This window comes from Coffea eugenioides, chromosome 1 (genome assembly GCF_003713205.1).
Source record: "Coffea eugenioides isolate CCC68of chromosome 1, Ceug_1.0, whole genome shotgun sequence".
Classification (NCBI taxonomy): domain Eukaryota; kingdom Viridiplantae; phylum Streptophyta; class Magnoliopsida; order Gentianales; family Rubiaceae; genus Coffea; species Coffea eugenioides.
The window spans coordinates 38511869-38525907 of record NC_040035.1 but is presented as its reverse complement, the minus strand read 5'-3'; the positions used below and the strand labels follow the sequence as shown (position 1 = coordinate 38525907).

At 34.0% G+C, this 14039-nt stretch overlaps 2 protein-coding genes across 2 annotated transcripts; both read right to left on the bottom strand.

Moving 5' to 3' along the window:
* Positions 1-746: 746 nt before the first annotated feature.
* Positions 747-7304, bottom strand: LOC113783495 (protein GAST1-like). The gene is made up of 3 exons (XM_027329646.1): positions 7215-7304; positions 6837-6876; positions 747-1165 (listed from the first exon to the last, which is right to left on the bottom strand). The coding sequence occupies exons 1-3, from the start codon at positions 7284-7286 to the stop codon at positions 984-986; spliced, it is 294 nt and encodes a 97-aa protein (XP_027185447.1). The 5' UTR covers positions 7287-7304; the 3' UTR covers positions 747-983.
* A 2784-nt stretch (positions 7305-10088) lies between these two features.
* Positions 10089-14039, bottom strand: LOC113771996 (putative late blight resistance protein homolog R1A-3). The gene has a single exon (XM_027316541.1). It carries the CDS (start codon positions 14037-14039, stop codon positions 10290-10292), a length of 3750 nt encoding a protein of 1249 aa, XP_027172342.1. The 3' UTR covers positions 10089-10289.

Sequence of the window (14039 nt, the reverse complement as noted above, 5' to 3'; positions counted from 1 at the left end):
TGGCATGCATTAGAGGTTAGATGAACTAATCTTAATTAGTATTTTTGAGGCATCAGACATGAAGCTGGCTGGCTTTGTCTTCAACTCTGCACCTAGAAATATTCATTTTCAAGATTCTGCTGTCGTTTCTTGATTCTTCTGTCTGTTTTGTTGAGAAAACAAAAGGGTGTTACTTAATAGGATTAACCATCCCAAAAAAATGATCACTAAATTGGGATTTGGATGGACGTATATAATCAGAAAAGAAAGAAGAACCTGAAGAAAAATATTGGTTCCTTAATGTTTCAGTTCTTTCTTGCTTTCATTGCATCAAGTTTTTCCATATTCATGAGCACAAACATGCATATTTTTCACATAATGTGGAAATCCAAAGAGCTTGGGGTATATGGAGAAAAATTAGGAAGAGGGAACAATTGAGTAGCATTTCAAAACCTTGAGTCAGACCTGAATGGATCGATCTCCTCAACTCACTTCTTCACATTTCTCCTCAACAACAAGTTATTTGGGTTACTTGAAAAATACTAGCAGCAGAGGCAGTTGACCATGGACAATATATTTAGGTTGCAGTTTTAAGCAACCAAAGAAAGATGCTGCAAGTGACAGCTAATTAAGAAATTATTTGACTTGAAAACAACTGGGATCATTACCAAGAACAAGCTATAAAAAAATCTACACTCAATAACGATAATCCGATTCTAAATGGAACAAACCATATGTTTGAATTTTGATCATCAATTCCCAAAAAAAAATCTTCTAAGTAAGAAATTATTTGACTTCAAACACACCAATCAGTTTAAACAAAGGCAAGAAATTAGAATCCCAGCAGTCTCATGATGAAAAATTCAAGTCTAACAACTGCAAAAAAAAAAAAAAAAAAGAAAAAAAAACTCAACTCTGATCATGATCAACTGCTCCCCATCACTTCATTCGTAATCCACATTCTTCAACCTTTCAATAAATCGAAAGGGTACAAAGTGAAAATTTCAAGGGCATTTGGGGCCTCCTCTTTTAGTCTTCCAGTTATTGTAACAAGGGCAGACTTGTTTATTGCCATAGGTCCCGGGAGGCACACATCTGCATTTGAAGCAACATTTCTGACAGAAGAACATGCAAGGCTTCTTGTAAGCTGTTTTTGAGCATCTATATGTGCATGCACCAGGACACTCTGCATCAAGATTTGAATACAAAAGCACAAAAATCCCTCATCCATTAGAATTTGTTGTACTCGATCCAAAATCCACAACATTGTTAAGTTCCACAAGGCAACATAATTTAGTTCAAGATTAAGCATGAAAAATCTTGTACTTCTTTAAAAATGTCTATATTGCATGTTTACATGATATAAACATTTATTCACAAATCACAACTCAAATTAGTGACCCTTTATTTCGTGACATTTTAATTAGTGACAGAGTTTTATAAATGTTTTTCCAAAAGAGATCTTTTAGTGTGCATTTTATCAAGTTTAGACAATATAAAGATTGACTAATCTTGTGTAAATATTTTGCTAAAGGAAGTTGTTAATTTGCGTTATTGCAAAGAATATATAATCCTGCATTTGAGTTTTGCCAAATAAAATAATGAGGGGACAGCAATGAGGGGAGGTGCTTGTGTTTGATGCATTGAGAACTGTCTGAAATGAAGTGGACAATCTCTGCAGAAATGCCAAACCAATAATTTAATTATTTGGCATTAGATCATTACTGAGCACTTTGATGAACTTCTGTTTGTTTAAACTGAAAAATCAAAGAGAGAGAGAGAGGTAGAAAAAAATATATTTTTTATGCTGATTTTTATCTGGCCATCAATATTTAATCATCTTCGTGGCAATCAACTACTGGACCAAACATCCCATGAAAAACTCACACGTTTATTGGTTAATGAAGGATTAAATTATATTGTTCCATCCTCTTGTAATCATCTGTGGAAAACTTAAATAAACTCTTCCTTTAAAAAAAAAAAAAAAAAACTCTGCTCTATTTCATTATGTTTAATTGGATGTACTAAAATGTTGAAATCTTGCCAACCAACAAATTAGAGTGATTAATTTCCTAAATAATAAAGATCCCTACTGCCTATATCGGCGTAAAAATACTTTTTATTAAAACCAAAAAAATATTGGAATAAAATCATTAAGCACTAAGAAAGTAAATATGAGAGAGATGGGATGAATTAGGATATTTTTTTTGCTAATTCAGTTTGGTGGGTTTGTGCTCCCGAATCCTGAACATATTAAATGTGCATGCACGTATATGAGCAGGCCAGATTAATTTTGCTGGCAAGAACCATTTGGGGGTCTTGAATCAGAAATAAAGATTCCAAACTAAAATCAGGGTAAATACCATGCATTAAAGATTTTTATTGCTTGCCGAATTAATCTCTGATACTTATGTATAAAATTCTATGCATAATGACACGATTTTGTAGGCATCATTTAATTACAAAATTTATGGAGGAAATTTTGTTAATATCTTGCAAGTAATTCTATCATTAATTGTTTCAATACATAGTTGACCTTAAAATGGTTATTTGATAAAGTTCATTGAGTTTGTTTTCCTTTCATCATGATTTGACAAAGTATAAGATTAACTTTTAGTGCTAACATGTTTTGATTCATCAACATATCATCTACCTACTCAATGATTGTCAATAGGTTCAAGTTTTTCTCAATTGACTTTGGAGATTGAAGTGCTTTTTGTTGACACGTGTTTAGCTAATGCATATGTTAAAGGTCAACCCTTTGTTTATTATATTATTTTTTTTTTCAACTCTTTTAGCAGTAATGATATAACAAATAGAATGAATATTATGTAAAATTTTTTGACATTTTGGTCTTTTGCTTTTCATTTCAGAAAATAGCAATCCAAATAAATCGGATAAGTTACAGAAAAAGTAGACTCAAAACTTGCTTAGGTTCATCATCTTCTACTTTTCATTCTATGTCCTTAGGAAGCAATAATTAATTTCACTTTCATTGCTGTTGCATGGATCTGCACTTTTTACTCGACCCTTTATCATTTTCAATCAAGTGAAAAATCACTCTTAAGTGTTAGGTTTGAAAATGTTATTTATTCTTAGATCTTGCTTGTTAGGTGGTTTGCCTAGGTAAAATCCTTACTAGGTAACGTAGCTCACTCCATTAGGTCAGTTGGCTGCCTCACTCGATCTTATGATAAGTTCTTGTGAAAATTTGCAATAACATGAAAGAAATTGTTGTTACACTTGTTCAAATTCATACATTGAAGTTACATAAAAATTGTGGTTGACAATTATATAGGTACTTTACCCTTGTAACCCCATTAATTTTGGCCAGCATTTGATTAAGTTGATGAAAATTTTCTGCTTTCTATTGCCCCCAAAAAAAAAAAAAAAAAAAAACGTAGGTTCTACAGTACTAATTTTGTATATATGGTTACTAGGTTGGGCTTGGCCTTTGTCACTTAATTCTTAGTTGTTGGAGGTATCCTACTTAGGTATTTATCAACTTCTACAACTTTAAAACTCTCAAAAGAGAATTGCACCCTTCTTAGTTGAGTTAGTATAAGTATAGTTGGTAGATGGTTTCTAAAATACTACATATGAAAATATTGCACAAGTTCTCTTTGGGCATCCTTAACGCTAGATGCAAGTTCTTAATGCGTGTGTAAATCTACATATAACAAATTTAATTACTGATATAGTGAAAGGCAGTGAAAAGTACGGTATGATACAAGAATATATATAGCATTCTCAATGTGTAAAAATTTCTTTTCTCGAAAGAAATGTAGTAAACAACATAGCACCACAACCACGTAAAGGTTTGTCCTTTTACTTTTCTAGCCAAATCATCTTAAAAAATAAAAATTGTAGAGATTCATTATATTAACCCTAGTTTGGTATGCAAAAATGTCTAGAATTGAAAGACCTTTCCATCCAGAATACGTTTCCATCCAGAATGACGGGAAAAATTTTTACAATTCTAGGGTTTGGTAGAAAAGTCAGAATGAAATGTTTACTGAGTTTTCAATGTTTAGTATAATCAATACTTAGATGTCAAAATAGAATATACTAAATACAAATATGACTTAATTGCCCTAAATTAATTTATAGGATGTAATATGTCTTATTGCTTTTTTTTCATTTTTTTCTATAATAGTATTTGCCTATTTATGTAAATTTTTGATATTTTTACTTCAAAAATAAATGAAGATTAATGTCAAAATTCTTCAATTGTAATACTTGATTCATTTTAATATATAGATTTGCAAGTTAAAATTTTGCATTTACTAGCAATATAATTAGCAACATAAAATATAAATTACACGAAGTCAAACAACTATAATTTATTTTTAATCTATTTTCAATTTTGATAAGATGCAAAAAAAACCTTCTCAAATTTTCAAAAGTTCAAGAATATAGTATCTTAAAACATTTCTTTCCTAGTATAAAAGAAAAAAATTATTTAAGATACAAGAAAAATTAATTATTATGAAAAATTACATTCAAATATTAATTGAGCTTACAAATAGGCTAAGATATCATGATGCAGCGTAAAAATTTATAAGCATAAATTCGACATCTTTGTATTTAGGCATTACACAATAAAGGTGGAAAGAGCTTTCCCCGAGTATTTTTAAGGAATAGGATTCCAAAAAAAAAATTGGAATAAACATTCAGGTAGAAAGGGCTTTTTCGCTCAAATGAATCATACCAAATGCTGGAATCGAATGGACAAGTTAGAAAGGCATTTCATTTTCAAGCCATTTCTACTTACCAAACAAGGGATAAAAAAGCTTTTCATTAATCACTATCAAAAGTGAGTATCAAGTTCAAATTATTCAGGAATCCACAAGGTTACAACTTTATGAAAAGTCCTTTCATGTCGGCAATGGGGATATATCATTATAGAAACTAGTAAGAAAAGGTACTGCCAAACAAAGTCTTACCGCACTAACGCACATGGACCTGCGGGCCCAAAGGATGTCCCACAGGTTCTATGTTCGGCCTGAGTTGTGTTTGGGCCCAATTTTGTTCGCATGCTTATCACCACTTGTAAGATTTTTTGTTAGGCCTCCAAGTTGTGTTTGATATATAATTGTTTTTCATTTTGTTACAATTGGTGAAACTTACTACAAGACAATTTTCTTAAGTTTTTGGATTTACATTGACCTTTTCCAAGTATAGTGGATTTAAATTCACAATTATAGCTATCTATCTTGTGGTTTTTTTTTTTTTTGGTGCAGAAGATTTTATATTTAATTTACAGATGCAATAAATCCGATAATTAGATAGTTTTTAGTAGTTAAACCTCAATAAAAAGAAATTTGACGTATAAATTAAACTCATGAAGGATTTTGTAAAAGCAAGTATATTAAACTATATTGATCAAATATACCAACATTTTTTTTTTTGTAAATAATAAACCAAAATATCAGACGAAATCAGCAATGTTTAACTTTTTTTTCTTTACCTTTCTCTTTCATAGGCTTTTTCTCTTTTACAATTATCAGTATTTTATATTTATAAAAGTAAATAATTTTCACTTCTAACTCACCATAAACACAAAAGCCACTCCAATAAAGAAGGGTTTCTAGAATGATTATACTTTATATCATATCACCAAAAAGCATAATAGTAGTATGCTTTTGGAGATGTGACTCTTGAAACTTGCTTTCTTGTTTTCATTAGGTTTTGGTAAATGGATTCTCCATTCATGCACGTAAGCCCATACTCACATGTAATGCTGGTGAAAGTGATCTACAATCTATCTATCTATCTACTAAAAGAATAGAATGTGACATAAACTTTTATCAATTCATATTTAGTATATTAATTATTCTATAGTTTTCATTTACCTCTAATTTTTCCACCTTTTTCGTTCAAAGTCAACAAAAGACAACTTAAGCTAAGAAAAGGGTAGAAAGTTTGTAGACGAAGGTAAGAATTTGATGACTTTCTTTCTGATTCTATATCCTTTCCAACACATAAAATAGTTTTTTGACCATATCCTCAGGCTCTCAGTTATTCATTTTTTTAATTTCTTTTCTATTGGCAATTAAATGTGCTAAAATCCAACATGATTTTTTTTTCTAATACAAAATGAATTTGTGCATCAGATCATCTGGCTCAATTTCTGTCGCGCAATGCTAGGATCCAAACAGTTCTTTCCAACACCATATATGTGTTATTTTGTTATCATAAACGTAGTTTTCATAATTGAATCTTGAAACCAGTGAATATGCTAATTTTGGTTCTCATATGATCGAGTTGATATCAGATTATACAAACTCAGATTTTGCAACGAATTTATGTCAGAATGTGGAAAGTATTTTGGCTAATGATGCATGCAAGTTCTTCTTCTTCTTCTTCTTCTTTTTTTTTCAACTTTGGGACAATGCACACAAGTTCAAAAGGCTAGTAGTAGAATTTGCTACCCTTTTTTTTTTTTGCTTAACATTCCAAAGTTACAAATCGTTAGAGGGTACAATTTTTTTTCTTTTTCTCTTTTTTTTTTCTTTTTCAAAATATGAGCAGTTTTCAACATTTCCATAATTTACCAACCATTTCAATTGGGGACAAACCAATTTCAACATATAAGATGTATCATGCATGTACCTTTGATTTATGTGAATCTTTATGTACAATGTACCTTATTTCCTAACATTATTCGTAACTGGTCTATCAAACCCTTTTCTTTTTCTTGAAAAAGAAAAGCAGAGAAAAGAGAATATCTGTTAGTAATTGCAAATACCAGCTATAACAAGCATTTTAGACATTTTTAGCAACAAAGAATTCACAAAATGGCTGTTCTGCTTAACTTAGTAGGATGAAAGGAGAGAAAGAGATCAAGAACAAACCTGCCTCAGAGAAGCCCGAATGCCTGTGTTTATCATGCTTCTGCAGATCAAGCAAGAAAGTCAAGATTTTTGAAACCAAAAAAAAAGAAGATATCATTGTTGTGTGGTAGATAATCTAGTCTAGTCGATAAAGAAATCTAGTACAATGTGATTGCAATGTACAATGTGGCAAGTAACTATGCCTTACAATGCAGAAAAACCATGTTCAATGTCAATATTTTCCAAATGAACAGTATCAAAAACGAAAAAAGAAGTAGATAATGGATTTTTTTTGTCAATAATTAACTTAAAATTAGAATGCAGAGAACTAGAATTAATTCTGGTTAAAGCACTTTGGAAAATGAAAATTGGTATAGGGTTTAGAGGCAAGTTTCTTACTTGGGTTGCAGCAATAATCCCAGCAAAGGAGAGAAGGAAAATGAAAAGAAAAGTGAAGAGATATTTTGCCATGTGAACTGACCAACTACAAGTCTACGACAAAGTGTGAGAAATGAGATGGGGAAAGCCTCATTTATACTACTCTTCCATCCCTCAAAACTTGGTTACCAATGTCCATTTAAAAGCTTTGATTGTACATTTTCTAACCTCATTAAAAAGATAGGTGCCCAAAATTAACAATCCTAGCAAACACCCTAAATCAACAGCACTATTTTTCATATAGTAGGAGTTTAAGAAAATCTACGTTACAATTAAATTTAAGATAAATCATGTACCTTGAAATTACGAATGTGAGTCGAAACGTTTTAGATAGGCTTAAAAAAAATTTCTTTTTTGAATGAAAAGTCACTAAGTTCTATTTTCCATCATTAAAAGGAATCACTAAGTTCTGGGATTTTTTTTTTTATCAAACAGCACTTTTATTTATACTTTAATATGATGTACAAAAGATTACAATTGTTGGGCAAATTCCCTAGCAATAGATTGTGGCTTGCACTTTAGGCCGCATGGTTGGGGCTCATTTTGTTGCCCAACTGCAACATTAAAAAGCACATTAGTAGTTATTAAAGGCAACACCAATAATGCCCCCAAAAGAATTATATCTCTTAATGTTAGGAAGGTATGGGCTCTGTTAAAGGGTATGCAACATGCATTGCTGCAAGATCCGTACTACTTATCTGAAAAGTTGAAAGTAGAAATAAAAGTGATGGTTGGCAATTACTTCTTTCCCCCGACTCTTTGCTGGTGTGTCGGTATCACTTTGACTGAGAATTCATGCATTTTTTGAGAGTAGGAAAAAGGATAAGTAGTTGATTTTGATCAAGAAATGTAAATGGTATGGCCTTTTCCTAGTCATGTAGCAATACAATTGCCCTCAGCTGCCATTGGGCTTCGCTCCTGTTTGGATTGCAAATTTCTGAAATTTTTATAAAAAAATATATTGTAACGATTTGATATATATAAAGTAAAAAGTGATTGAAAAATGTGTTCATGAAAAACGTAACTATTTTTTTTTTTTTGAAAAATGGCTTTCCAAGCAAACTAATTTTCATTGAGATCTAGCTAGATTGTACTCCATAGCATTGGTGATACTAGAATGTAAGACAAAATTATTGACATTTACAAGATTTAATTTCAACGCACACAAATTATTTGTTGGAATTTTTGTGAATAGCTCAGTTTTAGTTAATCTGAAACTTGTGTACAAGGATATGTATCTAACTAATGCTTTTCTTTTTCTTTGCCATGGTTGATATGGAAAAATAAAAGGGTTTTCCTTTCTTGTTTTTTCTTCTTTTTATGGATTTGTTGGTGAAGTATGAAGGAGATGGCAGAAAATAAGAAAGTTTGTGCTCCACCAAGAATCAAGAATTCTGAGGTTTTTGTGTCTTAAACTAGGAGGCATATCTTTGTTCTTTTAACAGAAATGAAACTAAAATAAATGCAAGCACCTCGAAAGTGTACTTTTAAGTACTACATTTCACTTTTAGAATTTTGGCAATCTTTTAATAGAAAACAAGCAGCATTTTTTAATCTAATTCTAAATAGCATCTTTCTATTTTTTTTTGTATAAACTACATTTATTCGTATCCGTTTTACAATCTGCTACTAATCATGTTCAAGCAAAGTCGGGCCATTGCGGGGAGAAACTCTCCCGACGTTCTTCTTTTCATTTTCATGAGTTTCGAATCCGAGATCTCGTAATCAAATAATGCAAGCTCCTTTCATTTACACTAACATTCGTGGGTAATCCTAAGTAGCATCTAGACTTCACATCTCAATCAATTCCATCTTAATTTTACTGTTATAACTGGAATTAAATTCGTAAAAATGGAGAGTTCTGACTATATATCCGTTTCCAATCTTCATCTGTCACGCTGCACGCATACCGAGAGTTAGCCAATAGTCTTACATAAGAGACAGCGTCCAACTTTTAGCAGGAAATGTCAACAGGTTCCAAGCCCAACATTATCCAGATCTGAGCAAGCATTAGCATTCCATTAAAATTGTCAATAAGATTTTGGGAAAAGGAATCTCTAACCAAACAACATGGAGAGCTGAACTTCTGCAGCAAGCTCAGTAGCTAGTTAAGATTGTATTGAATTTGTAAATTGTTTGCAGACTAGGCTGATTGGCTTAAACACACATTAAGGGTATGTTTTACCAACACAAGTGAGATGGTATGAATTCATCATAAGGATGCTGATAAAGGTGTAGTTGGGGTTTGATGATGATCATATCAGCAATATCTGCTTATTAATTTGTTTTAAACAAAACAAACGTAGATAATGCATTTCCTATGCAATAATGGCCATGCAATTTCTTCTTCTATTCTGTTCTCAAGAAATGTTAGCAGTTTTACTAATAAATAAATAAATAAATATATATATATATAAAGAACAGATAATAACGACAAATAGTCAAGCAATTTCAAGTGGTGGAAGCTGATATCTGTTACAGTAATTGCAAGATCCTTCTTCAATTCCATCTTTTCTTCTGTTTCTTACAACATAAACTTGGGGATGATAATATAGCAGTTGCACATAAACTTGGTGATGATAATATAGCAGATGCATTTGTATTCTCCTTTTCAACTTTAGTTGTTTATCCCTAGTTGTCCCTCTTACTCAGTATAGCTATAAAATGACATAAATATTCAGCCTCTCACTTGGTTTGTCAGTCTTTTCAACTGCTTTCTTTCGAAAGAAAGCCAAGCTTGTTAACGGTGGCAATTCGATATAGACAGCTTAATTAGCAGCTTTACAAATAATGAAAATCAAAACCATCGTCAGAGGAAGACAAATAGCCTTCATATCAGTTACAGTTGAGACAAAATTCTAGAACAGGCTCAATGAATTTTACCAGGATTAGAACAAGAATGTCAAAAGATGACACGGAAAATTGTTCATCAAATCCTCTATCACTTTCGCATCCCAATTAAGCTTAAGAGTACGAGATAAAACAGAAGACATTAAAGACAAACTGTTAACTAGAATGAAAACAAGTGCATATGCTCTATTCAGAGCTGGACTCCACAAGTGGAGGATGGATGAGGACCTTGATGTCTGGCTCTTCTGCCTCAATATCCGTGGCTGATTTTGAAGCAGAAATGCTGCACCACTGCACTTCAATCCTCTCCAGCGTAGGGATATCTCCAAAACTAGACGGAATCTCCTCAAGTTGTTTACACTTTTGCAGTACCAGTTGCTCAAGGCAGGGAAAGTTGTCACTTGATGCATTCCACTGAACAAGCTTCAGAGTATCTAACTTCAAGAATTTCAGCTTAAGAAACTCCGCATCTCCCATATCCCAATGCTCCCCCTCAAAGGCCCGATGTAGCAACTTCAGAACCTCAAGGTTGGGTAGTTTTAATATTGTTGACATTTCATCCCAGGGAAGCCGAAACTTTGACAAAGTCAACTTTCGAAGACTCAAAGGCAAGCTCATTTCACAGGGGAACAGAATACTACCATGGTACAGCAGCTTAAGGGATTCAAGTCGGCTCAAACAGTGGAGCACTGGGAAGCGATTGCAGTTTGCAAGGTCATTCCATGATTCAAAGAATATGCTTTTCAGCTTTCTGATGTTCACAAGTCTTCTTATTATCATTTCTGCACATATCCCGTGAGAAAGAGACAGAGTGGAACAAGTCTCCAGGTTTGATTGGGAGGTATCTCCAGGCTCAGAGTCATCCAAGCTAAAGACAACACGATTATTTATGTGGAGATGCCTCAAGCTTGCCATTTCTAAAATGGTATCTGGTAATGTCACTTCACCTTTTAATCCTTTCACAATCAAAGTTTCAAGATTCCAGAGGTTGGCTATTGATGATGGGATTGATTTTATGCGCCCTCGGAGAGCCAAGTACCTCAACAGGACAAGCTTTTCTACTTGACCAGGAAAAGAATCACCAACATTGATACGCCCCAAATCTAAGACCTTAAGATGCTTGAAGTTGTTAAAAATACGAGAAATATGGGAACTGAATGATGACTGATACTTGAACTGACTGGTAACATTAGCAGAAAAGAACATGAGAGAGCGGACACGAGGACCAGATGGCATACGATTTCTGAAGCGCTCCCACATAGAGAAGACAGACAGGCGTCGTACATCATACTCAACAATATCAGGTGCCATATGGCCTTCAAATTGGCATATCAAGTCAGACAGGTCCGGTTCTCTAACATCATCATCATATATATGCATCAAAAAACACTCTTCTTTAGCTCTTGCTACACAATAATCATGAAGCAAATCATGAACATGGCATGTTTTGACCCCATGATCCATAGACCTCCTTTTGGAAACAATGACTAGGCTCCTATTAACCAGATCCATCAAATAGTCTTCAGCTACATCATTGTTGCACACCAATCCTTCTGCAGCCCATAACCTTATCAACTTCCTAATTGCAATTTCTTCACCCTGAGGAAGTGCTCCGAAATAGAGAAAGCATGGTTTCAAGTGATCTGGTAAATGCTTGAAACTCAAACCTAGTATGTCCTTGCATTGTTCCATCTCACCAACAAGCTTCGAACTTAGACTGTCCACAACTTGCATCCACCAATCTTTTCTCTTCTGTGTCCTGGCAAGAATTCCAGCTACTAGAACAATTGATAGAGGCAATCCTTTGCAAGCTGTTGCAATTTGCCTTCCTAACTCTACAAGCTCCTCGGGACATTTTTGTTGCTGAAATACCCTCTTCTCCAACAACTCCCAACTCTCTCCATCAGAAAAAAAACGAAGAGCATGAGGATCGCAGTCAGATTTGGCTTCTAAAGCCACTTCACGGTGTCGAGTTGTAAACATTATTCTACTACCATTTCTGTCATCTGGAAATGATCTTTTCAAATCATCCCATGCCCCTGTGCTCCACATGTCATCCATGACTATGAAGAACCTTTCCTTTTTCAAAGATTTGTAAAGCACTTCATCTAAATCTTCAGTCTTCATGCCACGGATTTGGTCAGTAAGCTCAATAATCTGATTCAAAATGGTGAGCAACAAATCTCTCTTTTCATAAACTTGAGAAATCCAGCACCATGCACGAACATGGAAATGACGTGCAACTGAAGGTTCATGGTACAATCTCTTGGCCAAAGTGGTCTTCCCAAGGCCAGCCATCCCGACAATCGCAACAATGTCTAACTGCATTCCACCTCTGGTAAGTTTAACTCTTATTGTTTCAGCCTCATCAAGAAAACCCACCAAAGTTCCATCTATTTTTGGGGAATTAACTTCTGATAACACAGGATCAGAACTCATACTCTTTTCGAGATAAAGATTATGATTATGATGCTCGCAAAATGCTCTGACCTTTGACTTTAGAAGTTCAATCACATCTACAGCTACAGAGAGCCGTAATTTATAATACCATACAGGATAATCTCCCACCAGAAATGAGTCGATAACGAATTCTACCTCATTTGTCACCCCGGCAATATAAGACCACATATAAACTAGATCCTCCAGCTCATTTTGCTGCTTTGCTGTATCCACGAGAAAATATCTCAAAAATTCTAGATCTGAAAGGAGTTTTTCATATTGATGCGTCAGAAAAGCAATTGAATTTGCCCTGCTCTCCAGTAGCCCCATCAAATTTCTCAAGAAAGAGTCAACAATACCCAGTTTATCAACCCTGGGGAAAAAAGATGAGGGCGGCCCTGAAACTTCAGGAAAGATCTCTCCGACTTTTGTCTTAATCCCTGCAATCTTTTCAATCATATCAGACAGCAATTGATCCTTCTCCACAGGAATCTGACCTTCTGTTTTGTCAGCATACAATGAGCAGAGAGATGCTACCTGACTGACTACAGCTTCAGTTTGACTTGAAATTTGTTTTCCCTCCCATTTATAATTTTCTGGTGGATCAATGAGGAATGCCATTATGAGTATCAACCCTTCACGAAGTTGTTCTACTTGATCATTTGCAGGACGAAGAATTTCTAGGAGAAAATTGACAAAATTTACCACAACTTCACCCACCACATAAATGTCTGATCGAGAGATCTTAGAAGCTTTCAGGATCCCAACAAACATTTCTATGATATCAAACGTACTAGGCTTAATCTTCACCAGCAAATCAGAAAGCATTTCATTTACCTCTCCCTTACTTTCAGCCGTCCGTTGGAGACAGCACAAATAAGTAATAGCTGCTACCTTATTTGCAGCATCTTCAATAGAAGTAAAAAACAGTCCGATATTCTCATACCCACTGCATTGCCTATTCGTGAAGATGACAAAGTTTCTCAAGAATCGTAGCTTCACTTCAAGGGCTGAGATTTGTTCCTTCAAAGACAGAATCAAATTGCATTCCAACTTAAGCAGATCCTTCAGATTTACCAGAACACAATCAAAAAATTCCACCAGAACTTCACCACTCATGGCATTGTTTGGTTCTAAGGAATGTTTTGCCCAATCAATAAAATCTTCTCCAATTTCCACCTTGAAAGCTTCAACCTTTTCAAGTAAATCATCTACTACATGGTCTAATTTCTCGTTTAGGCTCCCAGATATCGCCCTATCACGAGCAAAAGAAAGATCCTCCCCTGCCTTCCTCAGTACACACTCAATATTCATCAAGTGAGACCTCAAATACCCACCATCACTACAGTTTCTCCACCCCGAACTACACCACAAAAATGTTCTCAGAAATCTCAATTCAACTTTAAGTTTCTCAACCAAATCTCCTCGATCAAAAAACAATCCCTTCTCTAAATACTCCAAGTCCTCCAACACTGTATCAACACAGGTATGAACCAT

Coding starts and splice junctions, on each gene's coding strand:
- LOC113783495 (XM_027329646.1), bottom strand. CDS start 7,286: ATGGCAAAATATCTCTTCACTTTTCTTTTCATTTTCCTTCTCTCCTTT. Junction 6,877..7,214: donor GGATTATTGCTGCAACCCAA/GTAAGAAACTTG, acceptor CTTGATCTGCAG/AAGCATGATAAACACAGGCA. Junction 1,166..6,836: donor TTCGGGCTTCTCTGAGGCAG/GTTTGTTCTTGA, acceptor ATCTTGATGCAG/AGTGTCCTGGTGCATGCACA.
- LOC113771996 (XM_027316541.1), bottom strand. CDS start 14,039: ATGGTTCATACCTGTGTTGATACAGTGTTGGAGGACTTGGAGTATTTA.